This window comes from Thermochaetoides thermophila (genome assembly GCF_000221225.1).
Source record: "Thermochaetoides thermophila DSM 1495 unplaced genomic scaffold scf7180000011822, whole genome shotgun sequence".
Lineage (NCBI taxonomy): Eukaryota > Fungi > Ascomycota > Sordariomycetes > Sordariales > Chaetomiaceae > Thermochaetoides > Thermochaetoides thermophila.
In genome coordinates, this window is record NW_006383038.1 from 2134289 (window position 1) to 2157908 (window position 23620).

General features: G+C 55.9%; 7 protein-coding genes and 2 non-coding genes across 9 annotated transcripts in view; 4 read left to right on the forward strand and 5 right to left on the reverse strand.

The window, feature by feature from the left end:
• The window catches only part of CTHT_0070300 (uncharacterized protein), a gene marked incomplete at both ends in the record, with an annotated part of 3211 nt that extends 382 nt beyond the window's left edge, over positions 1–2829 (forward strand). The window contains 7 exons of the mRNA XM_006697245.1: positions 135–426; positions 481–608; positions 683–1053; positions 1117–1343; positions 1404–2190; positions 2271–2656; positions 2737–2829. Coding sequence (XP_006697308.1) covers positions 135–426; positions 481–608; positions 683–1053; positions 1117–1343; positions 1404–2190; positions 2271–2656; positions 2737–2829 — 2284 coding nt within the window. The remainder of the gene's footprint in view (positions 1–134; positions 427–480; positions 609–682; positions 1054–1116; positions 1344–1403; positions 2191–2270; positions 2657–2736) is intronic.
• A 413-nt stretch (positions 2830–3242) lies between these two features.
• On the reverse strand, positions 3243–6759 carry CTHT_0070310 (condensin complex subunit 3-like protein; the record flags this gene model as incomplete). Its single annotated transcript, XM_006697246.1, has 2 exons — positions 3243–3952; positions 4023–6759. 2 exons carry the CDS (start codon positions 6757–6759, stop codon positions 3243–3245), a joined length of 3447 nt encoding a protein of 1148 aa, XP_006697309.1.
• A 407-nt stretch (positions 6760–7166) lies between these two features.
• Positions 7167–9671, forward strand: CTHT_0070320 (putative nucleolar protein; the record flags this gene model as incomplete). The annotated part of the gene is made up of 1 exon (XM_006697247.1): positions 7167–9671. One exon carries the CDS (start codon positions 7167–7169, stop codon positions 9669–9671), a length of 2505 nt encoding a protein of 834 aa, XP_006697310.1.
• Positions 9672–10111: 440 nt separating this feature from the next.
• CTHT_0070330 (uncharacterized protein) lies at positions 10112–13439 on the reverse strand (the record flags this gene model as incomplete). Its single annotated transcript, XM_006697248.1, has 2 exons — positions 10112–13264; positions 13428–13439. 2 exons carry the CDS (start codon positions 13437–13439, stop codon positions 10112–10114), a joined length of 3165 nt encoding a protein of 1054 aa, XP_006697311.1.
• Positions 13440–14472: 1033 nt separating this feature from the next.
• CTHT_0070340 (uncharacterized protein) lies at positions 14473–16500 on the reverse strand (the record flags this gene model as incomplete). Its single annotated transcript, XM_006697249.1, has 5 exons — positions 14473–15094; positions 15149–15520; positions 15576–16063; positions 16125–16347; positions 16490–16500. 5 exons carry the CDS (start codon positions 16498–16500, stop codon positions 14473–14475), a joined length of 1716 nt encoding a protein of 571 aa, XP_006697312.1.
• A 1248-nt stretch (positions 16501–17748) lies between these two features.
• CTHT_0070350 (uncharacterized protein) lies at positions 17749–18680 on the forward strand (the record flags this gene model as incomplete). Its single annotated transcript, XM_006697250.1, has 2 exons — positions 17749–17899; positions 18022–18680. The coding sequence occupies 2 exons, from the start codon at positions 17749–17751 to the stop codon at positions 18678–18680; spliced, it is 810 nt and encodes a 269-aa protein (XP_006697313.1).
• Positions 18681–19222: 542 nt separating this feature from the next.
• Positions 19223–19294, forward strand: CTHT_0070360. Its single transcript has one exon. It is a non-coding gene; the product is annotated as a tRNA-Met (tRNA).
• Positions 19295–19508: 214 nt separating this feature from the next.
• Positions 19509–19580, reverse strand: CTHT_0070370. Its single transcript has one exon. It is a non-coding gene; the product is annotated as a tRNA-Met (tRNA).
• Positions 19581–19993: 413 nt separating this feature from the next.
• CTHT_0070380 (uncharacterized protein) lies at positions 19994–21893 on the reverse strand (the record flags this gene model as incomplete). The annotated part of the gene is made up of 3 exons (XM_006697251.1): positions 19994–20322; positions 20379–21312; positions 21408–21893. The coding sequence occupies 3 exons, from the start codon at positions 21891–21893 to the stop codon at positions 19994–19996; spliced, it is 1749 nt and encodes a 582-aa protein (XP_006697314.1).
• Between the last annotated feature and the right edge of the window lie 1727 nt (positions 21894–23620).

Below are 23620 nucleotides of genomic sequence, written 5' to 3' on the forward strand. Positions count from 1 at the left end.
TCTCTCTCTCTCTCTCTCTCTCTCTCTCTCTCGCTCTCTCTCTCTCTCTCTCTCTCTCTCTCTCTCTCCTCTCTCTCTCTCTCTCTCCTCCCTCCCTCCCTCTGAGTAACCCTTTAACTCGTCCTCCCAACTAGACTCATCCGCGATGGCATTGCCCTCCCCTTCACGGCGCACGCCACGTCACCCACAGTCACCATGCCGCGGCTGAAGGCCATCACCACGGGGTCGATCCCTTCTTTCCTGGATGTCGTCCTCAACCTGGACGAGACAGATGAGTCGTCCAGTCTGGCCAACCAGGATACCTGGCTGGCCCAGATGCGCGCCAGACGTCCCGGAAAGCTGGTCATGTATGGCGATGATACATGGCTGAAGTTGTTTCCGGGCGTGTTTGATCGCGCGGATGGGACGAGTAGCTTTTTCGTGTCGGTAGGTTGCTTGTATGAGGGTGTCAGGGGTTAAGGCAAATGCTGATGAGTACAGGACTTCACCGAGGTGGACAATAATGTCACCCGGCATATCGCCGACGAGTTGAAGAGGGATGACTGGAATACTATGATCCTGCACTACCTTGGCCTGGACCATATTGGTCACAAGGGCGGCCCTAGAAGGTTGGTAGTCCAAAAAAAAAAAGCTCATGGAGAATTAAAGAAAAAAAAGGACTAAATATCTAACATTCCCCCAGTCCACACATGCTCCCCAAGCAGCGTGAAATGGATGCCGTCATAAAGCAGATCTACACAGCCATCGAGTCGGAGGACCATCTCCAATCGACCCTCTTCATTGTCTGTGGCGACCACGGCATGAATGATGCCGGCAACCATGGCGCTTCGTCTGCTGGTGAAACATCCCCAGCCCTGGTCTTCATCTCTCCCAAGCTCAGGACGCTCAAGCAGGATGACCGGCAGTCCCCGTTGCCGGAGAATGAGGACTTCCAGTTCTACAGTACCGTTGAGCAGTCGGATCTGGCGCCGACGTTGAGTGCTTTGCTGGGTCTGCCTGTGCCGAAAAATAATCTGGGCGCCTTGATTCCGGCGTTTTTGCCGTTCTGGTCTGGTATGTAATCCTCTCTACCTTACTCATCTGTTATTAAGGAGATTTTTGTTAACAGTTTTGCAGAAGAGGACCAAGTCCAGCTCCTGATGCGAAATGCTCACCAGCTGCTGGACATTGTGCTCACTGCCTTTGGGGCAAAAAGCTCTGATGTAGACGCGGGTATACTAGAGCACTCAAACGCTGACTACCAGGATCTTGCCCGCGGTTGGCATGCTCTCGTTGCTCAGGTTGCCCAGTACAAGGACGCCGATGACACAGCTCGCGCTGAGCTGATCCAAACAATCACGAAGGTGAGCCGACCTCGAGTCAAATTCCCCTTTCGAACCAAATGCTGAACCAATCAACCCCAGTGGCTTCGCCTCGCCCAGCGCGTCTTAAGCAGCATGGCCAGCAACTACGACATTCCACGCATTTTCCTGGGCCTCTGCCTCGCTGTGTTCGCCCTCCTCATGGCGATTTTTTCGTCTTCCATTCTCACAGTATCTACCAACCTCCACCGCTCGCTCATCCCGCTCTTCCTCATCCTCACTACCTACGCCGCCATGATGTTTGCCAGCTCCTACATCGAAGAAGAGCACCACTTCTGGTACTGGTCGCTCACAGCCTGGTTCACCCATCTCGGCCTGCGCGCTTTCCGCACTGCAACCCCCTCTTCCCGCGCCAGAGCCGTTCTCCTAACTCTCACCCTCCTCCTGACCACCCGCGTCGTCCGCGCCTGGATCCAAACCGGCGTCAAGCACGCGGCAGCGCCGGACGTGGTCAAGACTTTTTTGCATACCAACCCGCCGCTGTTGTGGACGTTGGTTGGGATAACGTACGCCTGGACGCATCAGAACCTGGTGTATGGACTGAGCGGGGGTTTGCCGCCTTGGTTAGCGTTTGCGGTGGCGACGGGGTTGGTTTTGGCGGCGTTTACGTTTAAGGTTGCGTTCTGCTTGGAAGATGCGCCGGAGATGGTGACGGATTTTGTCAAGGGGCTGTTGAGGTTGGGGTTCAGTACGCCTGTGGACGGGACGGGGTTGGAGAGTATTGGGCTTGTGACGAGGGCGAGGGCGGTGTTTATTGGTTTGGCGGCGGGTGTTGTTTTGGTTGTTGGGTTTGTTCTGGCAAGGAGGAGGATAAGTTTGGATCAGAGCGGTACGTCTTCTTTCTCCTCCCCTCCCCCCTTTTTCTTTCTTTCTTTCTTTCTTGTAATTAAAGGATACTAACATCACCAGGAACATCCACCCTCCTCCCCTTCTACACCCTCCTCGCTCTCACCCAGTCCCGTCCCGGCACCATCCCGCTCTACATCCTCTTCAACCTGCAATACCGTCTTCTCTCCTCCCTCGCCTTTCCCTCGTCGTTTGGCTCCCTAGGCCTATCCCCCATCGAGCTGAGCATCACCCTGTTACTCCTCCAGCACGCGTCATTCTTTGCCACAGGCGGCTCCAACTCCGTTGCGTCGGTCGACCTCTCCAGCGCGTATAACGGTGTGGCAGCGTACAGCGCCCCTGTTGTGGGGGTGTTGACGTTTGTGAGTAACTGGGCGGCGGTGATATGGTGGTCTATTGCGGGAATTACGTTGTTGTTGGAGACGAGGGTGAGGCTTGCTCAGTCTCGGGTAAGGCCGGGGGCTGTTAAGGGGCAGGAGAACGGGGTCGAGAAGGTGAAGGGGATATTTAGAGGTCATGTCGCTGTAAGGACGGTGTTCGTGGCTGGTGCTGCGGCGGCGGTTATGGCGGCATGTACGCTGCTGAGAACACATTTATTTATCTGGACGGTGTTCTCGCCTAAGTATTTGTACACTGTGACGTGGAGCTTGGGACAACATTTGGTTGTAGATGTGGGAGTGGCTGGGTTGACGTACGCTCTGGGGGTTTGGGAGAGTCGCGTATAGCATGTTTTTGGTAGGTTGTCACTTTTTTTTTTACGAAGGCGTGTATATGAATATGGTACGTTAAGAGTTATCGGAGACAAGATCATAGGTACCATTCCCTAATGAAACCAAGAAACATATATAATATACCTCCGTACTAGTACGTAAAGCATCCTGATTGATTGATTGATTGATTGATTGAGTGATTGAGTGATTGATTGATTGACCGATTGAACACCTTCATTCACCCATCCCCAACCGTCCCATCCATACCCTAAAAACCCTCCCTCAACAACCTTACCCTACCCAACCCAAACAATACCTTTTCCCATTAAAAGTCATCATCCTCCTCCTGCTTAACCCTCCTGCCCGTCCCCACACTTCCCCTCACAACTGTCGCATCCGACGCCTCACTCTCACTATCATCCTCCTCCCTCTTAATCTGCACCGACCCCTCCCTACTCTGCGCCGCCGTCGTATCCGCCTGCAACTGCATCGCTAATTGCGTCTCCTCATCCACATTCTCCTCCTCCTCCTCCTCCTCCTCCTCCTCCTTCTCCTCCTTCTCTTCTTCTTCTTCTTCTTCTTCCTGCTCCTTTTCCTCCTCTTCCTCAATGGTACTGGCTGCCTTGCTCCCAGGCACGGCAGCAGACGCCGAGGCAGGACGGTCAGCATTCGTGGAGACGCTGCTCGCCCTGCTGATGCTCCTCCTCCCGGCTCCTGTCCCTGAGCCAGCCGAAACCGAACCCCTCGTGACCCGCCTGCCCGTAGCCGCGGTAGTAGTAGTACCGATGCCGGTACCGGTGCTCCCGGCGACAGAGGCCGTCTCGACGGAGGGGACCGCGCCGTCCAGGGCGTTGACGATTTTCCCAAGGCTGACGTGGATCTTGTACAAGGCGTTGCGGCTGGTGGTGTCCGGGAGGAGGTTGGTGTCGACGGCGGCGGAGACGACGCGGTAGGTTTCGCGGGTCTTGTCGGGGGAGGAAGCCGGGGAGATGTAGAGCTTGGAGAGGAGCGAGGCGAGGACTTTCTTTTCTTCTCCTGGATAGGGGAGTTAGCGGGAGCGTAATGAGGGGAGAAGGGGGGGAAGGGGAGAAGGGGGAAGACGTACGGGGAACGTTGCCCTCTAGGCGCTCCAGTATTGCCTTCGCAAAGTCAAGATGAACATCAGCGTTGACATGCTTCTCCGCCTGCAAACCGCCCGCATCAGGCGTATACACCTTTCTCGGATCGGTCCAATCCACGAGACACGCGCCAATCGTGGCCAGCGACACCATCTCATCATCAATATCCGCATCATCATCGTCGAACCCCTCCCTGACATTATACAGCGTATGCAGGGCATCCAGCGCCACGCGCCTCATCAAATCCTGATTCTCCGCCCTCGAATAACAAAACACAGGCAGGAAATAGTTCAGGGCCTGCCGCACGCTCTGGTTGCCCGCGCTCGCGGGCTCAAAGTACGCGACGACCAGCGTCTTGAGCAGCTCGGCGGCGACATCACGGTCGCTGACCACGCGGCCGAGCAAGAGCTTGGAGGCGGCGACGACGGCGACGGCCTGCAGCTCGGGATGTTTTGCTCCCGAGCGCAAGGCCTTGACGTACACTTTGAGCAAGGTCGGGTTGGCGGAGAGGAGCTGCGCGCCGTGCACGACGAGAATGTCGGTCAGGATGTGCAGGGCGGTGATCTGCAGCGCGGTGTGGCCTTTCGCGAAGAAGTGGATGAAGAGAGTGAGGTTTTCTTCGGCGAGGGAGCGGTCTAGCAGGGCGCAGAGACCGAGACAGACGAGGCCGCGCTCGCGGACGGGGGCTTCGTGGCTTCGCACGGCGGGGACAACCAGGTTGTTGAGCATGCTGATGAGGTTGTCGTTGGACTGTAGCTGGCCCTGAACATTCTGCAGCATGCACTGCACGATGTGCAGACACTTCATGTTGATCATGATCTCGCGGATGGCTTTAGCCGCCGCCTCCTCCTCCGTCATCTTGGGCGTCGGGCTGCGGCCTCGCTTGCGGCTGTTGCTGCCGCCGCCTTCGCCGCCGCCCGGCGCGGGCGTGCTCTCACGGCTGACTTCGGAACGTGCCGAGACGAAGCTCTCGTCGTCTTCGGCCGGCACGTTGGCGTCGTCGTCGTCTTCGTCGACGATGGTGTCGTGCACGTCGGCGACGGCTTCCAAGACGACGCTGGTGAACTCCTTTTCGCCGGCTGCGTCGGGGGCGCACAGGTCGCGGAGAACCATGACGGTGAGCTTGGTGCATTCCTCGGGGAGCTCGGGGATGGAGAGCGTCTGCCGGAGCAGGGCGAACATCTTGCGGCGGCCGACCTCGTCGGCGTAGTCGAGGGTTAGTGCGATGTGCAGGAGCTGTTCGACGATAAACTCCTGCTCGGCTGTGTCCTCTTCTTCCTCCTCGCCCTGTTCCTCGGCGCGCTTGATGGCGTCGATCAGCACCTTGATGTAGCGCTCCAGGTAGAAGGCTAGCTTAGTGACTTCGGGGAGTTTCTCCTCGATCAGGGCCTCGTACTTGCCGCCGGCCTCGTTGCGGCAGAAGTCATTGAAGGTGCGCAGAGCGAAGACAGACTCGGCGCTGAGCGTCTCGAAGAAGTGGTCGTCGAAGACCATGGCGTCGCGGTAGTCTGGACGACCCTCCCAGAAGCCGCGCATGGCCTCGAGCGCGATGCCGTTCTCGCCGCCCGAGTTAACAACATCAATACGCTCCAGCAGCTCAAGCAGCGCGTCCATATTCGGCGGCGACAGCTCGATCGGCTGGCCAGGTTCAGGGCGAGGGGTACCCGCGCAGTCCTCAATCCAGCGCTCGCGGAAGAGCCGGGCGGCAGCCTTGCGCACATTCTCATCACGATCGCGCAGGCCCCAGCGCAGCAGCTTCTCGCGCATCGACAGCGACAAATGTCTGAAATCGCCCAGAGCAGGCAGCAGGCGCGAGTAGACGGCGCGACGGGTAGCCGGATCCTGATCGCGCGCGCGCTCCAGCAGTGACGGCAGCGTCTTGGGCGTGATGGGCAGATTGACCAGCAGCGTGCGGCGCACGTCCGCGCTGGGGTCATTCTTCATCACGTCCATGAGCTTATCCATCAAGCTAACGCCGCTGGCGCCTCCCGGCCCGTCATCGTCACCATCCAGATCACTGTCGCCGGCGCCGGGCTCCTCGTCAAGCGCGTTCCCCGCCAGGCGGCCCAGGCCTAGCACCGCCTGAGCGCGGACCATGGGCTCCTTGTCGTGAATCCGCCGCAACAGGCCGGCGCGCAGCTTCTGGTAGAGGTCGTCATCAATGGCGTCGAGCGAGTTGACGATATGGGCGAGCAGCTGGGCAGCGCGGTAGCGCACAAACTTGTCCTTGGCCATGAGCATAGGCAGAATAGTCTCCATCAGATGGCTGGTCAGGCGCGTGCTGGGCGTTTCGGGCATGGTGCTGTTGTCGGCGTCATCCTCGTCCATCTGCGTGTCGCCCAGCAGCTCGTTGTCCTTCTCGATGGCGTGCCGCAGGAACAGGCTGACGAAGCGCACCGTCTTCTCGCCCACGCCCTCGCTCTTTTTCACGGGTAGTATGCGCAGCGCGCAGCGCACGAACTCGGTGTTGAAGTCATCTTCGTCGAATTCGGAGAGGGCGGCCGCAGCGCCCGACTGTTTTTGCCCGGTGGCGGGTTCGTAGCAGCAAGCTTCTTGGATCTTGCGCAGCGTGACTACCAGCTTGCGGTGCGAGGCTGTTGTACGCTGGGCCTCGCGGAACACGGTCGTTACCTGGGTGCGCAGCGCGTTGTCGGGCGTTTCCTCGGGGATGTCGATGGCCGACGAGGAGCGCGACGAGCGCGTGGACCTCGTGCGCGGGGGCATTTTGGTGTCTGTATCGGGATCACGTACTCAAGCGGTGGTCGAGTCGCATGGAATTAGGACGTGGGGCGTCAAAAGTCGAGTGATGTCTAGTCGTGATGCGGTGTGTCTGTCCGAAAAGGGACCAGACACTCGGTGATGGTACCTGGCGACAAGGCCTGTGATTTGATTTGATGGTGTTGTTTTGTTTACTCTGCAGAGTGGGGGCCGTGCACTGTTTTGGAGGAGGGGTCTGTCTCCGATAAGCTGATAAGCCCCTGGTTGATCTTATCTTATCTCCAGGGAATTTTTTGGATTTTTTTCTTTTTTCCCCTCCAGGCTTTTTTTTCTCTTTGTCGAGGGGAGCTCAGACCAAGCTCACCACCACGGTTTGCATCACCAATACCTCAACCACGTCACAGAACTTGCCAATGGCGCAGTCAAGCGACAAGAAGCGCCAGCGCGAGGCCGACGACGTTCCTGCCAACGGTAGCGACGTCAATGGCAACGACCAGACCCAGGACCACGGCGACAACCCGCCCGCAAAGAAGCCACGGACTGAGACCCGCCAGCTCTTCGTTCGCTCGCTGCCCCCGACCGCTACAAGCGAGAAGCTCACCGAGTTCTTCTCGCAATACTACCCCGTCAAGCATGCGACCGTCGTGCTGGACCCCAAGACCAAGGAGTCGCGCGGCTTCGGCTTCGTCGCCTTCACCGACCCGGACGACGCTCTCGAGGCCAAGGAGAAGCTGCAGAACTTCTACTTCGAAGGCCGCCACTTGAAGCTCGATATTGCCCACCCTCGCCACCGCAACCCGGAGAAATCGGGCGTCGAGGCCGTTACCAAGGCGATCGAGGAGAAACGCAAGCGCGAGCTCGAAAAGGAGCTGAAGAAGCAGCCGCCCAAGCTTATTATTCGCAACCTGCCATGGAGTATCAAGACGTCCGAGCAGTTGGCCAAGATCTTTGAGCCGTACGGCAAGGTTAAGTTCTCCGACCTGCCCAACAATAACGGCAAGCTGGCTGGTTTCGGTTTCGTCACTATGCGCCGCCGCAGGAACGCCCAGAAGGCTATTGATGCTGTCAATGGCACGGTTATTGACGGGCGTACCGTGGTTGTCGATTGGGCTGTGGACAAGCAGACATGGCAGAAGATCAATTCCGAGCTGCAGGCATCTGAGCAGAAGGAGAAGGAGGAGAGCAAGAGCAAGAAGGATAAGAAGGACGATGACGAGGATGACCCGAACATGAGTCAGGCCGACAAGGATTTGGCTGACTTCTTCAAGAATTTTGGCGAGAACCTGGAAAGCGAGGATGAAGATGAAGATGAAGAGAAGGATGACGAGGAGGACAGAGAAAAAGAAGAAGAAGAAAAAGATGATGATGATGATGAGGAAGAGGAGGAGGAGGAGGAGGAGGAGGAGGAGGACGATAACGACGACGATGAGAGCTCAGAGGGTAAGTCTGATGATGACGAGGATGAAGATTCATTCGACGAGAATGAATACTCAAACTCAGACGAAACCTCACCAGAAGAGGATTCCGACGCATCAGGCTCCGAAGAAGATGAAGAAGAAGAAAAGCACAAAAAACAACTAACGACGGACACCTCGACCACCATCTTCGTCCGCAACCTCCCCTATACCACCACCGACGAAACCCTTAAAGCCCACTTTACCCGCTTTGGCCCCGTCCGTTACGCCCGCGTCGTCATCGACAAGACAACCGACAAGCCCGCAGGCACAGGCTTCGTCTGCTTCCGCAACATCCAAGACTGCAAGGCCTGTATCCGCGGCGCACCCCGGCCCCAAGCCCCCGTCCTACTCAAAGCCAAACACTCCGTCCTCCAAGACGAGCTCGCCGACCCCACGGGCAACTACACCCTCGAAGGGCGCATCCTGTCCGTCGCGCAAGCCGTCTCAAAGGACGAAGCGCAGCGCCTAGCCGAGGAAAAGCCCAAGAAAAAGAAGGAGGACAAGCGCCGCTTGTTCCTCCTCTCCGAGGGCGTCATCACTCCCAAATCCCCCCTCTATAAACTCCTGACCCCGGCCGAGATCAAGATGCGCGAGGCAAGCCTCCGCCAGCGCAAGAAGCTGATCGAGTCGAACCCTGCTCTCCATCTCAGCCTGACGCGCCTGGCGGTCCGCAACATCCCAACCAACCTCACCTCCAAGGACCTCAAAGCCCTCGCCCGCCAAGCCATCGTCGGCTTCGCAAAGGACGTCAAAGAAGGCAAGCGCCAGCCCTTGTCCCAAGAGGAAATGACGCGCGGCGGCGACGCTGACCGCGAAGCGGAGCGGCGCCGCAAGGCAAAGGGCAAGGGCGTCGTCAAACAGGCCAAGATCGTCTTCGAGACGGCCAAGGACGGGTCGAAAGTCGACGAGAAGAAAGTCGCGAAATCAACGGGGGCGGCGGCGGGGATCCGGAGTCGTGGATACGGGTTCATCGAGTACTACTCGCACCGGCGGGCGCTGATGGGGCTGCGGTGGCTGAACGGGCACGCGTTGACAAACGAGAAGGGTAAGACACAGAGGCTGATTGTGGAGTTTGCGATCGAGAATGCCAATGTAGTGAAGAGGAGGCGGGAGAAGGAGGAGAAGATGAGGTTGGCGAGGGAGCAGAGACGGAGGGAGGGGAAAGTGGGGCCGGCAGAGAAAGACGAGAAACAAGAAGAGAAGAAGGGGAAGGCTGATGCTAAGGGTAAGGCGAAGGGTAAGGGGAAGAAGAAGGGTAAGGGCGCGAAGCAAGCTCAAGAAAAGAAGAAGAAGAAGGAGGAGGAGGAGGATAGCAATAAGCCGGTTGCTGGCAAAGATATACCCCCGACTAAGGAAGCCAAGAAGAAGGCCGACGCGAAGCTGGCCATGCGCACCAAGATTATTGCGCGGAAGCGCATGATGCGTAAGAAGAAGGCTGCTATGAGGACTGGGAAGAAATAAGGGTAGGGTAAAGTCCCAAGGTATAGATAAATGTGGGAACACCTCCTTGTAAGGGGGGGTGATGAAATACAGTTGGTGATTCGCTCTGTTGTCAGAACATATCTGTTACTCCATTGATCACACAGGAAAGGCTGGCCATGTGGTGGCCTCCATATATTGAGGGTGTTCCGATCTCGCTCATAAGGAGCAGCATACCCATCAATCCTGATACGACACAAAACTCTCTCATCACACCCCACAGACGCGCTCAGATTTTCCACGCCGAGGTATATTCGTCAAACATCAACCTTACAAAGCCTAACCTAGCCTCCCTAATCTAGCTTAGGCAACCTAACTCAAGAAAGCATCAAAACTCTACCTACGCCCACCATCCCACCATCCTCCCAATCTAGCCCACGTATCTACTCTCCCATTACCCCTTAGTTGCCATCCAGCCCTGCCTACCTTCCGCCCCCCTTCCCCTTCAACAATTCCAACAACCACTGCCCCACCGGTTTGCGATCCGCAGACGTCGCCACAACCCTCAGATACTCCCCCGCATGCGCCTCGCCGAGCCCCAGAGACGGGAACGTCACCTCCCTCACATGCCTAACAAACACATCTCCCGTCTTGGCGTACACCACCTGCTGTAAGCCAGCAATCTCATTCAGAATCTGCCTACTCTGCGCATCCGACCCAGGGCGGAAGGTCGGATCCTGGATGACGGCCCAGCACAGGGTATGGAACTGGTCAATCATGAAGCTATCAAATCCAGAGAACGCGGGCTGGGGCGCCGGCGTCGGGTTAGCAAGGTTGTTCTCCGGGCCGGGCGTGACGATGTCCGGGCCGCCCCACTGCACGGCCATGCGGGTGAGGACGTTGAGCGCGATGCGGGAGGGGACGAGGTTGCCGAAGGAGAGGGTCTTGGCGATGGTGATGATGGACTGGACGAGGGACTCAAAGATGGCTTGGTTGGCGGCCGAGACGAGGACGCCGGCGAGGTCGTTGAGGAAGATGACTTGGATGAAGGAGACGTATTCGCGGCGGAGTTCCTGCAGTTGGATCTCGTCGTCTGTGCCGCTGATGGGCTCGGAGAGACCGCTGAAGATGCGCTCGAGCAAGGGGGTTAGGAGGAGGTCGAGGATGTTGTAGATCTCGCCTTTGAAGTTGTAGACAACTTGTTCGAGGAGGCGGAGGAACATGGCCATTTCGTCCTTGGTCGAACTGCGCGAGAGCAGGCCCTCGATCCATTGCGGCAGTTGGGGCAGGACAGAAACGCCCAGAACGCCGAGCAGACGGGAGAAGGCGGACCGGCAGGCGGCACGGATCTCGCTGCTCGCATTGAGCTGGCTGAGAGCGATCAGGATGGCCTCAGCAGCACGCGAGAACTCGTTTGCAATCACCTGTGGGGGCTGTGGACGGGCCTTCTTCTCGACCGCGGCACCCTCCTTGTCCTTAGGTTGTTGCTGTTGTTGTTGCTGCTGCTGCTGCTGCTGCTGCTGCTGCTGCTGCGCAGCAATTGCCTCGCTGTAGCCGTTAGCCAAGGTACCCAGGGCCATCACGATATGATGAACCTGCAGGATAGCCTGAGCATCACCGGTCTTGGCCCTTTCTAGGTGCGCGCTCATGTCGTTAAAGAGGGGCTCCATGACAGAACGAGCGTACAGCGCTTGCTCCTCCGGCGGCGTAGCAGTGGTAGATGCGATGCAGCCAACAGCTTCATACAAGTTCAGCTGGCCGTTGAACACCGCGTCGGCCGAGTGATCGGACTCATCAGATGACATGTCATCATCGGCGTCGTTGCCAGGAACTTCAGCCTTGATGAGCAGGAGGTCGCTGATGGACTCGATAACCGTCTTTGCCACATTGCCGACCTGTGCCCGCAGCGTCTTGACGAAGCGCAGGAATAGATACCAAGACCTTGTCCGGACGCGAACATGGTCGTGGTGAACCAGCTGGATAAAGTTCTCGAGAACCCGCGGAATGTACTGTTGATGGCTCTCAAAGAAGTGGTAATACCGAGCGCAGATTTCCATGTACTGAAGGACGATCGCAGGATGGGGGTAGTTGGCGATGCCCGACTCGACCATCTTGCTCATCATGACAGCCAGCCTCTCGACAGCGAGGGTATTCGCCTGGCTCTTGGGGGCCAGACCCATATTGGGCAGCGCGAGCTCGCCAAACAGGTAGATCTCGTACAGCGCCAGGTCGAGGTCTCGCCAGTCCATGTTCGAACCCTGCTGCTCCAGCGTGCTAAACATGTTGGCCACCAGATTGCTCAGGTACTCGATGCACAGGTTCTCGTCGACCGAAGCCACACTCTTCTGCAGAATCTGCAGCTTCTTGCGCAGCTCCTGGAACTCGGCCTCGTCGGTCTGCTCGTCTTCAGCGCCCCAGTTGCTCGTCTCGTCGTACCGCATCTTGAGCACGATGGCGTTCAGGATAGACGGCAACATCTCTGAGTAGCTGGCAGGCAACGTGCCAACCTTGCGAAGGAATGTCAAGAGGTCGGTCAGCGAGGGGATGACGGTTGAGCACACTTCGTCGTACTCGTCCGAGAAGAGACGCAAAAGCGACGGGAGGAAGTCGCGCAGCAGCTGCTCAGCCTTTGCCCTTGCTTCCGTCTCGGCTTTGCCATCCTCCAGGACACGGACAACGTCGGTCATGATGGTGTTGACAAGCTTAGCTACGGCCTCGGCAAGATCGGTATCGTAGCGGGGCGTTCCTTTCCACTCGTTAAGCGGCGGGCTCGCCAGCAGCTGGGTGACGATCTCGCGGAGGTTCAGGAAGGAGATCATCTCGACCTTGTCATTGGGCTTCATCTTCTTGGCCACGATCTCCGTGAAACAGTCTACCGCCGCATCGCGGACCCGGTCTTCCTTGCCGGAGGCATTTAACCTCCCAACCAAAGGCAGCAAGAGGTTCATCATCTCCTCGTTGATAACAAGGTGAATGTCAATCCAGCTAACCCACTTGCCGATGATCTTGAGCGTCATCTCCAGCACGTTGTCATTCTTGCCGTTCCACCGCACCAGCAGCTCCTTCCAGGACTGCGCAATCTTGCGCATATCCCTCTCGCGGATCAGGTCCTTGAGCTCGGCATTGCGCTTGGCCTCGCTGTCGGGGCGGCTGAGCATCAGGTCGGCAATCTCATCGTGGATGGAGCCCAAGATGCGCAGGTACATGACCACGCCAGGCAGATTGTTCTCCTTGTTTGCAAGGGCCAGGAAGTCATCGATGAAGCTTGTCCAGCCCTCCTTATAGAGGAACACAAACATATAAGTCAAGGTTTGGGTAAGCTTGTTTTGAAGGTGCGCCGGGTCAGGTGAGTCCTGAGACTCGCCGCCATAGTTGCGCGCTATGTAGTCGAGCAGGGCCTGCTTGAGAAAGCTCAAGCCGTTGGCGTCCAGGACTTGCGACTGCACGGCATTGTTGATGATTTCTAGCGACACTAGCCGAGTAACCTCGGATGGGCGAGGAGTGCGGGTGAAGAGGGTAGTGCAGACCTGCCAGCCCTGGGGGTCGGCGCGGACCTGGTTAAGGTATTCGATGGCCTGGTTCTTGAGCGATGGTTCCGACGCAGGATTCGCGGCGATCTCGATCGCTTGCTCGATCTGTTATAACCCCAGACGCAGCACATGTCAGTTAATCGCACGCCGAGTTTGTTTTTATATAACAATATTTTTTTTTGGAGGGGCCCGGCGCTGGCGGGGCGGTATCCTGCTTTTTGTAGCGGGGCTAAGGCATTGGGCAGCGGGGAAGGCCATCATTGCTCACCTGAGCGTCCATTGCTGGACAATGACTAGGGTTTTTTTTTGGTCTATGAGCGAAATCGACAGCAACAAAAGGGAATGGCCTCGAATTATGTATGGTGTAGATGGTAATTTTTGTCTCGTCCTTTGGTGCAGCTGCAGGCGCTATATCGCGGGCAGCTCTATGGCAGTAGTGGACGTATTCTGCATTCTCAGATCTCGCAGCCTAGTTTATTCGAGTGTCCTTCACGCATGCATGCCTCGGCCCCAACTCAGGCAGCCCTCCTAATGATCTGCTTCCCGACTCTCTGGTGTTGCGCCAGTCGTTCAAACCGACGGCTTTTGACTGCGATTTCGAGTAAGCACGGCGGGGGAAAACTTCGTGACTAGTCGGCGTTAGAAGGCAGCAGCGTCAGGGATGTTTCGAGAGTGCGCGGTTTCGAGTCGATATTTTTGTTCAACTGACAAACTTTGACCGGAAAGCTTGCCGTTGGAACGTTGGATTTGTGACAAAGGCTTGCTGCTGGATGGAATGCTGCCGCTGTGGAACGAATCGACCAAGGTGGGGCACAGCACAATTCAAAAAAGTCAACCGTGGACTTCAGGCTCCGAGGCGCCATGATTCTGCCTGTGGTGGGGTTGCAACGCGCACGAGCCAGGCGCGTAACTTACCTTTCATCCTTACCTTACCATACATTTAAGCAGGCGTCTTGGGAGATGATGACACGGTGAGAGTCAAGACGAGAGAATGCAAGTGAAGTGAAAGCCGAACCTGAACCCTATTCTTCCGGTAAAAATCTGGATATCAACCAAAGGAATAACTTAATACATGTATGCCTCTCTGAGCACATCCCACCTTACCCGCCCGACTCGTCGAGTGCAGCAGCGCCCAGATTCATGGTTTATGGTTTAGACGCAGATATGAATCGTGCCGAACCCGAGCCGATTGTTGAGACAATCAGCAAACTGCGTGTAAGCAGTTCCAGGTCCCTTCAGCCTGGGCTAGGCTTCACAGTCACCTGTCCCCACTCTCATCCTATCTTAGCCCCGAAGAAAGCTCAGCGACCGGTTCAGCCGGTCTTCTTCTTCTTCTTGGGCCTCTCCTCCTCCTCCTCCTCCTCCTCCTCCTCCTCCTCTTCCTCATCCTCATCGTCGTCCACCACATCGTCATCCAAGTCATCATCATCCTCATCACTGCCAGACCCACTGCTCTCATGCTGGCTGTCATACTCCTCAGCGACTTCACTCTCCGACTCGGCTTGGAAGTCCTCGTCGACGCTCTCTTCGTCCTCATCAGCCGAGCCGCGGTCGGCCTTACCTCCAACGACATCCTCATCCGAGCTGGCCATGTCGTCGTCGCGCAGTGCAGCCGCCAGAAGATTAGCGTCCTCGTCGATCTCATTCTTAACCTTCAGGCCCTTCAGTTTGAAGAAGTCCTCCAACGCCTTCAGTTCTTCACGGTTAATGTTGCTGAACTGCGAGGAGCCCTGGCCGTTCTTCATGTGCACGGTGATATCGAACGTCGACAGCGTCGAGACGGCACCACCCACACGCGAGAACGTGACCGACTGTGTCTGCTCATACGAGATGTATGTCGCAGGCTTGGGCACAAACATGAAGGCCTTCTCCAAGCAGTAGAGGAAGCCTTCGCTGGCCTTGATCGAGCACTTGATGCCGTAGTGGCCACGGTGGCTGCGAACAGTATGTCAGTATGGATCAAAATAAGCCGAGGTAGGGGAGGCTCACGTTGTGAAATCCTTGGCCGGAGCCGTAACCTTCTTGTTGGCAAGACCTTTGAAGATGTACGTGACAACCTGGTGGGCGGGTTGCTCGTAATGGGCCTGCAGTCTGTCCTTGTACTTCCCATTGAGCTCCTCCTCGGACAGATTGAGGTCCAGGGTAACCTCCTCGTCCTGCTTGAACTGCATGACGATAAAGGGATACCTGGTCTGACCTTGGCGGAGTGGGGGATCCAGGCCAATGCAGAGCATGAAGTGCAGGTCGTCGGGCTTCGGAAGGACCATAAACTTCTTGATAGCTTCGTACTGGATCTTGTAGTCGTATGTCTTGCCACGCAGGCGGAAGGATGTGTCGTACATGTCGATATCGAACCGACCTCTGCGTTGCGTCAGCAGCCCAGTAAAAAAAAAAAAACGATATGCAGAAGACGTACCTTGGTGTGAGATGCAAGACATCCAGGAAGGTGGCGATAGTATCGCCAGCCGTCTCGCCGATCTCCGCCTTCTCAATGAGCGTATCATAGAACAGGGTAACGGCATTTTTTTCCTCCTCGTCGGCATCGCTGCCTGCCTCACCGCCCTCGGCCTCCTTACGCGTCGTCGTGCCGGGGATGTAGAACCGGATCTCGACGAGTTGGTCCCTGGACGCGGAGGCCTTCTTGCTCTTCACCTGTCCATTCTGGGAGCTCTTGCCGTGGTCGCCCGGGGCAAATTCGACGGCGATCTCATTGCGACCAGCCAGGTTAGTGTTGGCAATCTCGGAGTAGGGGATTTCGAAGGCGGGACGGTTCTGCACGTTGAAGGTGAGCTCGGCCTTGCCAAACTCTGCCTTGCCCCAGTTCCAGCCGCGCAACGAGTGTTCCTTATTCTCCAGGTTGGTGCTGTACCAGTTCTTGAAGATTTTGGCGAGCCGCTCGTAGTCCTGTCAAAGGGTCAGCGTTTCCCACGTGTCTCCGCACGCTGGGCAGCCATGCAACACTCACCTCTTGTTGGAAGCCATCCAGCTGGATGACGCCCGACGTCCGCTGGAGGATCTTGACTTCATATCCCCTGGCGGCCCTGCTCCATTGGGCGCCACCTATGTTGCTCACATCGAGAGTGAAGGTCTCGCCGCCGCCAACAGGCTTCCAGCCCAGGCCATTCTCAGCGAACCTGCACTTGCCCGGCTCCTTGGACAGGTCCAGGTAGATGTGGTCGAAGCTCTCACTAAAGTCGAGTTAGCTGACTGCTGGCAATGCGGCTTGCGCAGGAAGAAGTGGAGGTTGCAAAGCTGCAGAGCGCAGCGAGTGCTAAAGCTGTGTAGGGCTGGGCAAACAGAGGCGGCTGCGACGAACGAGGAAGGACTCACATAGCAGCCATGGTGGTGAGGCTGAAGCCCTAATATTGCTACTATTGTAATAATTATGGGCGGTCGCGATAGGTGTGTATATCGCGATCGGCTCTTATGATGGTGGTTCAAGAGGTTTGACACAAAGCTTTCCAAGAGGCACGCGCTCGAAAGAAAGATTGACTGGACGTGACGCGACGGGCTAAATTGGCTGGCTTGGCGGACAAGGCGCGTGTGGCGCGGCGACGCTGTGGCAACCGTTCCGTTAAATACGGCGTTACATACATTTTACGATGTAATTAGGTAGCGGTTGCTGGGCTGAAGGCATTCCTGACTCTCAACCCGAATAGTTATGTGGTAGATAAATATTCAGGAGATCGAAATATTTTTAGTAAATCTTAGTTCCGTACTTTCTATCGGTTCATGGTGCCTTTAAGTATTGCAAGCTAACTCCTGCAGGCGTGCAATTACTTTACGGCTCCCTGTACTCACGGGTAACGCTGCCCCTGATAGATGTAACTTTTTTTCTGGCTTGCCACTGGCAGCCAGCCTCATTCGACAGCTTTAAGAGACCGTAACCAGCCTGGCTTTCAAAGGAGTAGTCTTCGAGTCCTCTGTCCTTAGATTGCCTAATCAGCCTGCATGTTATTACTCATCATGGCCGGCTTCATGGCCTGATGTAGCCTCGCCTCGGATCCGTGGGATACATCTGCCAAGTTAACCGCTGTATCTCAAGCTCGAGTCATAGAATGCCGTGCGGTTGCGAGCCTATCCTTTCTAAACCAAGAACGGCCCGAAATCTAGACGGTTGGGAGAAAGGAATTCGTTATGTATATGTTCTACATCCAGCCGCAAATGCTGTACGGTTCTCCCGTAGGTCGAGCAGACAAAGGATCGGCAGAGCTGTTCGTTGGTCAAGGCGTGTTGGTAGGACATAGATTAACAATAAACCGTGGGATGCCTGGAAGTGAAGTCCCATGATATACCCAACGATAACCAACAGAACACCCTGCACAATTTTTGAGCAGGCTACGTTCTGGTAATTGTCCCACGGCCTTGCCAGGGAAGAGTGCTTTCCTTCTTCCTTCTTCATAAACACTCTCAAGGTGACCGGGCATCTTTCATCCCATCTCATCAGCACAGACCTCTCTGATTTTGATTTCTCAAAACAAAACTGCGATCCTCGGCCAATTTAAGAGCCTTCCTCAAACTAGGGACACTTTCCTTGCTCCTTTGTCTCACTCGCACTCGTTTGGACCACTTCCAAAACAACCTCAGCAATGCCTCCAGCTCCCATTCTCCAAAGCACCGCCGACTGGACGGGCCTCGATTATCTCCTCCACGGAGGCTGTCACTGCGGCCGCAACCGTTACATCGTCCAGCTCCCTAAGGACCCGGATATCCGCCGTCAAGCCCAAGTCATTATCCATCGTAAGCCCTTTACTCTCCCCCCCCCCTCCTCCTCCTTTCCCCCCAACACCACCTCCAACCTCTCACTTGAAGGCCCTCAACTCCTCCCACTTCACCTCAATCTAACCTCTTCCCTCTCATAGGCTCCTCTCCGCCATCCCTAACAGGCCTCCTCCCCCTCTACCTGCGTATCCCCTTAACCTGGTACCACAGCCAGACGATCCCGCTGCACTCCAACGAATCACCAACTCAGATCCGTGTCGTGTATGAGCCACCTGCCGTCACTCTCCAAGCAAACTCTCAACCTTTTGAGACTGGCACGACCACAACCACGACCGAAAAGCGCTACTTCTGCGGCTTCTGCGGCACGCCCCTCGCCTTCTGGCACGAATCCCCCGCCGACGAAGCCGACTACATCCAGCTCGCACTGGGGAGCCTCTCGCCGGGGGATTTAACTGATTTGGAGGAGTTGGGGCTCGTTCCTGATCTAGGTTCCAATCCAGCCTCTGGGGAGATTGATGCCTACGCCAGGGAGAACCCTGCTGAAGGGGACAAGGCCATCAAGAAAGGTAAGGGGTTGTCATGGCTGGACCAGTGGCTTGAGGAGAGTAGGTTTGGGACGTTGAGACGGGCAACTGGGGGTGAGGAAACGAGGACAGAGTCGGGGACGGTAAGGGTTGAGTGGGAGGTTATGGAGTGGGCTCCGGGAGAAGGGGAGGGAGAGTGGGGCGAGTGCTTAGGGAAGAGGAAGTTCCAGGAGGTTGAGGGTGGTGGTGGGCTTCAGGAGAGGCCGAGAGGGTAAATCAGGGGGATATGGAGAGCCACAAGCTAAGTCAAGTTATCGCCGGTTCATGGTGATTGTTGTTAGATAGCTGACTCCTTAAAGTCATGGCCAGGGAATCTGATTATCTCATTCCAAGGAGAAAGAGTTTGTAAGGTCCTGCCGGGAGCCATGAATAGGCTTGGGTGTCGGTATGTCCCAGTTAAGGTGACTAATAAGATCTTATGTAATGTTGCTTGAATCAACCAGCCAGCCCTGACGTCTCAAGTGACTTCATTCACATGCTCACCTCATCTCTCTGAGTGCCAGCCCACCACACACCAGAACCCCGAACCTCGTCCTTCACACTGATATGGAACCATGCCTAACCTCCGATCCCACTCCGTTGACACTGCGTACCGGCCCATCCCGGACACGGCATCGTCGTAGCCCCTTCCCGCACACAGCATAAAAATTTACAAATCCCTCATCTCCACAACACCCCATCCACACCACCTTCGGCACAATCAAACCATATTTTAAAGTCCCTGCGAATCTTACAACCTCAACAACCAGCGAACAAAAGCTGCGTGGCGCAGCGGAAGCGCGCCGGGCTCATAACCCGGAGGTCACTCGATCGAAACGAGTCGCAGCTAGTTGGTTTGTTTTTGCACATACATCATGCCTTTCGCTATATGCTTCCTTTTCGTAGGTCCCTTCTTTTTGGTGTTTCGAAGGAAAGCGATATCTATTGTCAAAAGGAACCAAGTAAACGTTACTTACGGGCTTTCTATGGTAATATCTCTGTTGGATACATCCAGATGGGAGCAAAAAGGTTCAACAGCCACGATGTTTAAAAAAAAGACTGACTAGCTGCGACTCGTTTCGATCGAGTGACCTCCGGGTTATGAGCCCGGCGCGCTTCCGCTGCGCCACGCAGCTTCTATTCGTGGATGGCAGGAAAGGGGAGTTCGAGGCCCGATAATAGGGGTCGATTCCCTTCCCTGCATTTTATTGATATTAACCAAAGGCATATCACAAAATCCACGATTGTTTCAAGGCTTGAAAGCCAAATATATAATGCAATTGATACATGTATTTTTTTTTTACACCCGCCTCTGCCCAATCCCCCAGCTAGGTTAGCAACCAAACAACCCAGGTCAGAAACACCCTAAAACCAACCACCATGAGGTATCAACAATCAAATAAAAAAAAAAAAAAAAAGAAAGACCCTTAAAATAAGACCCTCAACCAAGGATAGTAAAAATCCCACATCATGATGCTCGCTCCGAACCAAGCAATCAGCCTTTTCCAAAACACCCCTGAACCTAATCCCAAACCCCTACCCGTCTGATTTACTCCAAAGCAAACTCCTTCGGCGTGCCTTTCTTCGCCCACTCGCGCAGCACGTTTTTCTTGATCTTGCCCGTGCTCGTCTTGGGCAACTCACGCACAAACTCGACCTCGCGGGGCACCATGAACTTGCTGATGTTGCTCTGGTTCTTGGCCCAGTCGATGATGTCCTTCGGGCGCAAATTCTTGGCGTGGCCCTCCTTGATGGTCACGTAGGCCTTGGGCCGCTCGCCCCAGTGCGAGTCGGGGACGGCGACAACGCCGGCCTCCAGGATGTCCGGGTGCTCCGCGAGCATGGACTCGAGGGCCACAGAGGAGATGTTCTCGCCGCCTGGGTGAGGTTAGCCTTCATTCACATGACAGCATAGAAAGTGAGAGTGAACGTACCAGAAATAATAATATCCTTCGCCCGATCCTGAATCTGGATGCTCCCATCCGGATGCCAAACGGCCAGATCGCCCGAGTGCAGCACACCGCCCTCGAATAGCTTCCTCGTCGCCTCCGGATCCTTATAGTACCCCTTGCAGCAGATATTCCCTTGGAATACGATCTCGCCAATCTCCTTGCCGTTGCGCTCCACGTCCACGACCACGCCCTCCGGTTGATCCGTCTTGATCACCCGCACCGGCAGGCTGGTCAAGAAACCCCAGCCCTGGCGCGCCATGTTGGCAAAGCGCTCATGGCCGGGAAGACGCTCCCACTCCGGCAGGATATAGCCACGGGTAATGGGTCCATAAGTCTCAGTCATGCCGTAGACGTGGACAGGCAGTAGATTAAGCTTAGTCATCTGCTCAAAGAGCGCGGGGGTCGGGGGGCTAGCGGCGACGGTGACGCGGACGGGATGGGGCAGCGGCTCCGCGTCCTTGTGGTTGCACAGGAGCGTGTTGACCGTAGGAGCCGCGTTGAAATGGGTGATGCCCTCCTGCTTGAGCAGGCGCCAGATCAGGGGATAATCAATCTTGCGCAGGCAGACGTGGGTGCCGCGAACGGCGCAGACGGACCAGGGGAAGGTCCAGCCGACGGCATGGAACATGGGCAGGGTCCAGAGGTAGCGGCAGCGGCGGTCGGGGAGGTTGAGGCCAGACTCGACAATGTTAGCGAGAGCGGCAAGATAAGCGCCACGGTGGGTGTACATGACGCCCTTGGGCTTGGAGGTGGTGCCCGAGGTGAAGGGGATGGCGAGGAGGTCGTCCTCGTTCGCGACGCGCTGGGAGACGAGGTCCGCCCAGCCCTTGTTGCCCGTCTCTTGGTCGTACTTCAGGCCCTCCAGGACGGCCTCGTCGTAGGGGCCGCAGAGGGCGCCTTCTGTCGCATCGGTATCCTGGTATCTAGTTAGCAAAATCCCGTTCGTCCCCCGTTTATTTTTATTTTATTTTCTCTTTTTTTTTTTTTTTAGCTCAATGAGGGGCGACATACCAGATCAACAATGATCCTCACAGTCGGGTTAGCTGCCCGGAACTTCTGCAGCAGCCCCTCAAACTCCTTATCGACGATAATCGAATCCACCTCGGCAAACTCAAAAATGTACTTGACATCCTCCTGCTTGAGACGGTAGTTCACAGGCACAATAACACCGCCAGCAGCCACGATACCGTAAATGCTCTCCAGGAAAGCCGGCGTATTCGGCGCGAGGATGCCGACGCGCTTGAGGTTGTGCTTGCGCAGGAAGTAGGCCAGGCCCCGCGCGCGGTCGGCCACCTCCTGGTAGTTGCGGCGCAGGATGCGGCCGTTCGCCGTCACATGGTAGACGGCCTCGGCATTGGGCTCGATGGAGGCCGCGCGCTCGAGGAAGTAAGTAGGGGAGAGGTGCGAGAAGTGGTAGGGCGCGTGGTCCGCGTAGGGCGACGGCTGCGGCAGCAGATGGCCCAGGACGTTGCGCAGGCGGGATGGAGGACCGGACATTTTGTGTGATGTTTAAAAGAGTGTTTTTTTTAAAAAAAAAAAAACAAAAAAGTTGGTTGGCGTTAAGAGTGACGCTAATCGATCGTCAAGAGCGACCACGAGCGAATTGATTAAAATGGTTTGTGCAAAGAGAGTGCTTCTATGATAAATCAACCAGACCAGCGCGGTTGAATGGAAGCCAGTCAAGAGTGAATGCCGGAGTTCCACGCAATGCGGAGCGTATGTGCAACGTAGTCCAGGTCGGCAGAGGTCAGTTCCCGTATATAAGGGCGAGGGGGGCGACGTAGAGGAGGCAAAGAGGCAAGACAAGAGATCGATTGGTGGTGAGAAGGATAGCAGGCCCGAAAGAGATCGGACGGAAACAGGAGGTAGAGGGATGGAAGATGGGAGGAAAGAACTCGTGTCTCAGACAGGAACACCCCGAGCAAAAACACAGAACTCAGGCTCAGGACTCAAGAGAGGAGCCGGGGGCAACTTGTAAGGTTGAGAAGAAAAAAAAGTTGGTATATATACTCGGGCAGCTCCAGGAGTCCAGGCCAGGAACAATGGCACAATGGAACCTGGGATGCATCAGGCCAGGTTGCCAGGGCCGATCCGGTCAGCTGAATAGCATGTACCTCTGTATCTGTTCTCCTGGCTTTAGAAGCGAACAGCGAGCAGCGCGAGGTGGTTGCCGTGGCCATGCTGGCACCCATTGTGTACTCCGTCCACTGGTCTCCAGGCATGTCCAACCACACGCCTTCGTTAGCCTGCTTCCAGCCGTCCGAGACTCCATCTCCAATTCCTCGGCGATCGACCCCAGGCCAAGACCCCAGGATCCGACTCGCACTGCAACGCCCCCGCTACACCCCGTCTGGGCATGGGCGGTGGCATGCATCGATGTATGTTCTTTTGGCTGTTATAGCATAAAGTTTGAGGTTCTGGAAAGTCTCTGTGACAGAAATGTGAAGGATATATAACCCAGCTTTAAGCCAGCAAATCCTGAAAATTTCAAATCCTCTCCCAAAAAAAAAAAATATATCAAGCCTAGCGCAAATTCTCATCCAACGCGTCTCTGCTCGGCTCGTGACGGCAACCATCTCGATCCCACTCCACTCCACGTTTTTCTGTGCTCTCCTCCATGACCGTGCCCTGATGAAACCCCCCGACCCCGCACAAACCTGACTGGCCCAATGAGCACACTCTAACCTTATCTGGCTTAGAAAAGACCCACCACCGAGCCTTACCCCACACTGGGGTCTCCAAACGCCAAGAACGCACGCGTTCACGCAAAATAGGATTTGGCATTTGTGGCGCCGACTGGCGAAGGATCTGAAGGAGGTAAAAAGAGGTTATGGGTCTGGGGACGACCGGCCATTCCTTTTTCCCGATCCCCCCACCAACCAACACCTACCTACCCAACCCAACACATGTGGGAACATGTCGTAATGGAAAGATGTTGGAGATGCCATCCATGATCCAGACGCGATGGATGGAACGACATCACAGCAAAAAGCATTCCACGAGAAGTCCAGAAATGAGAATGTCAAATGCCGATAGTATTCATAAAGCTTGTCGTTACCCATCATGACGTGACATTTCCTTGTCAAGTTGTCTCCCTTCTTCCTCGATTTCTCCCTTTCCCCCTTTCCAATCTTCTAGAACACTGCTTATCAGCGAGCCATTTGTTTTTCTCCCGGGATGTTAAGAGGTCAACAAGAAAACAAAAGGAGGGGCGGAGGGGGGGG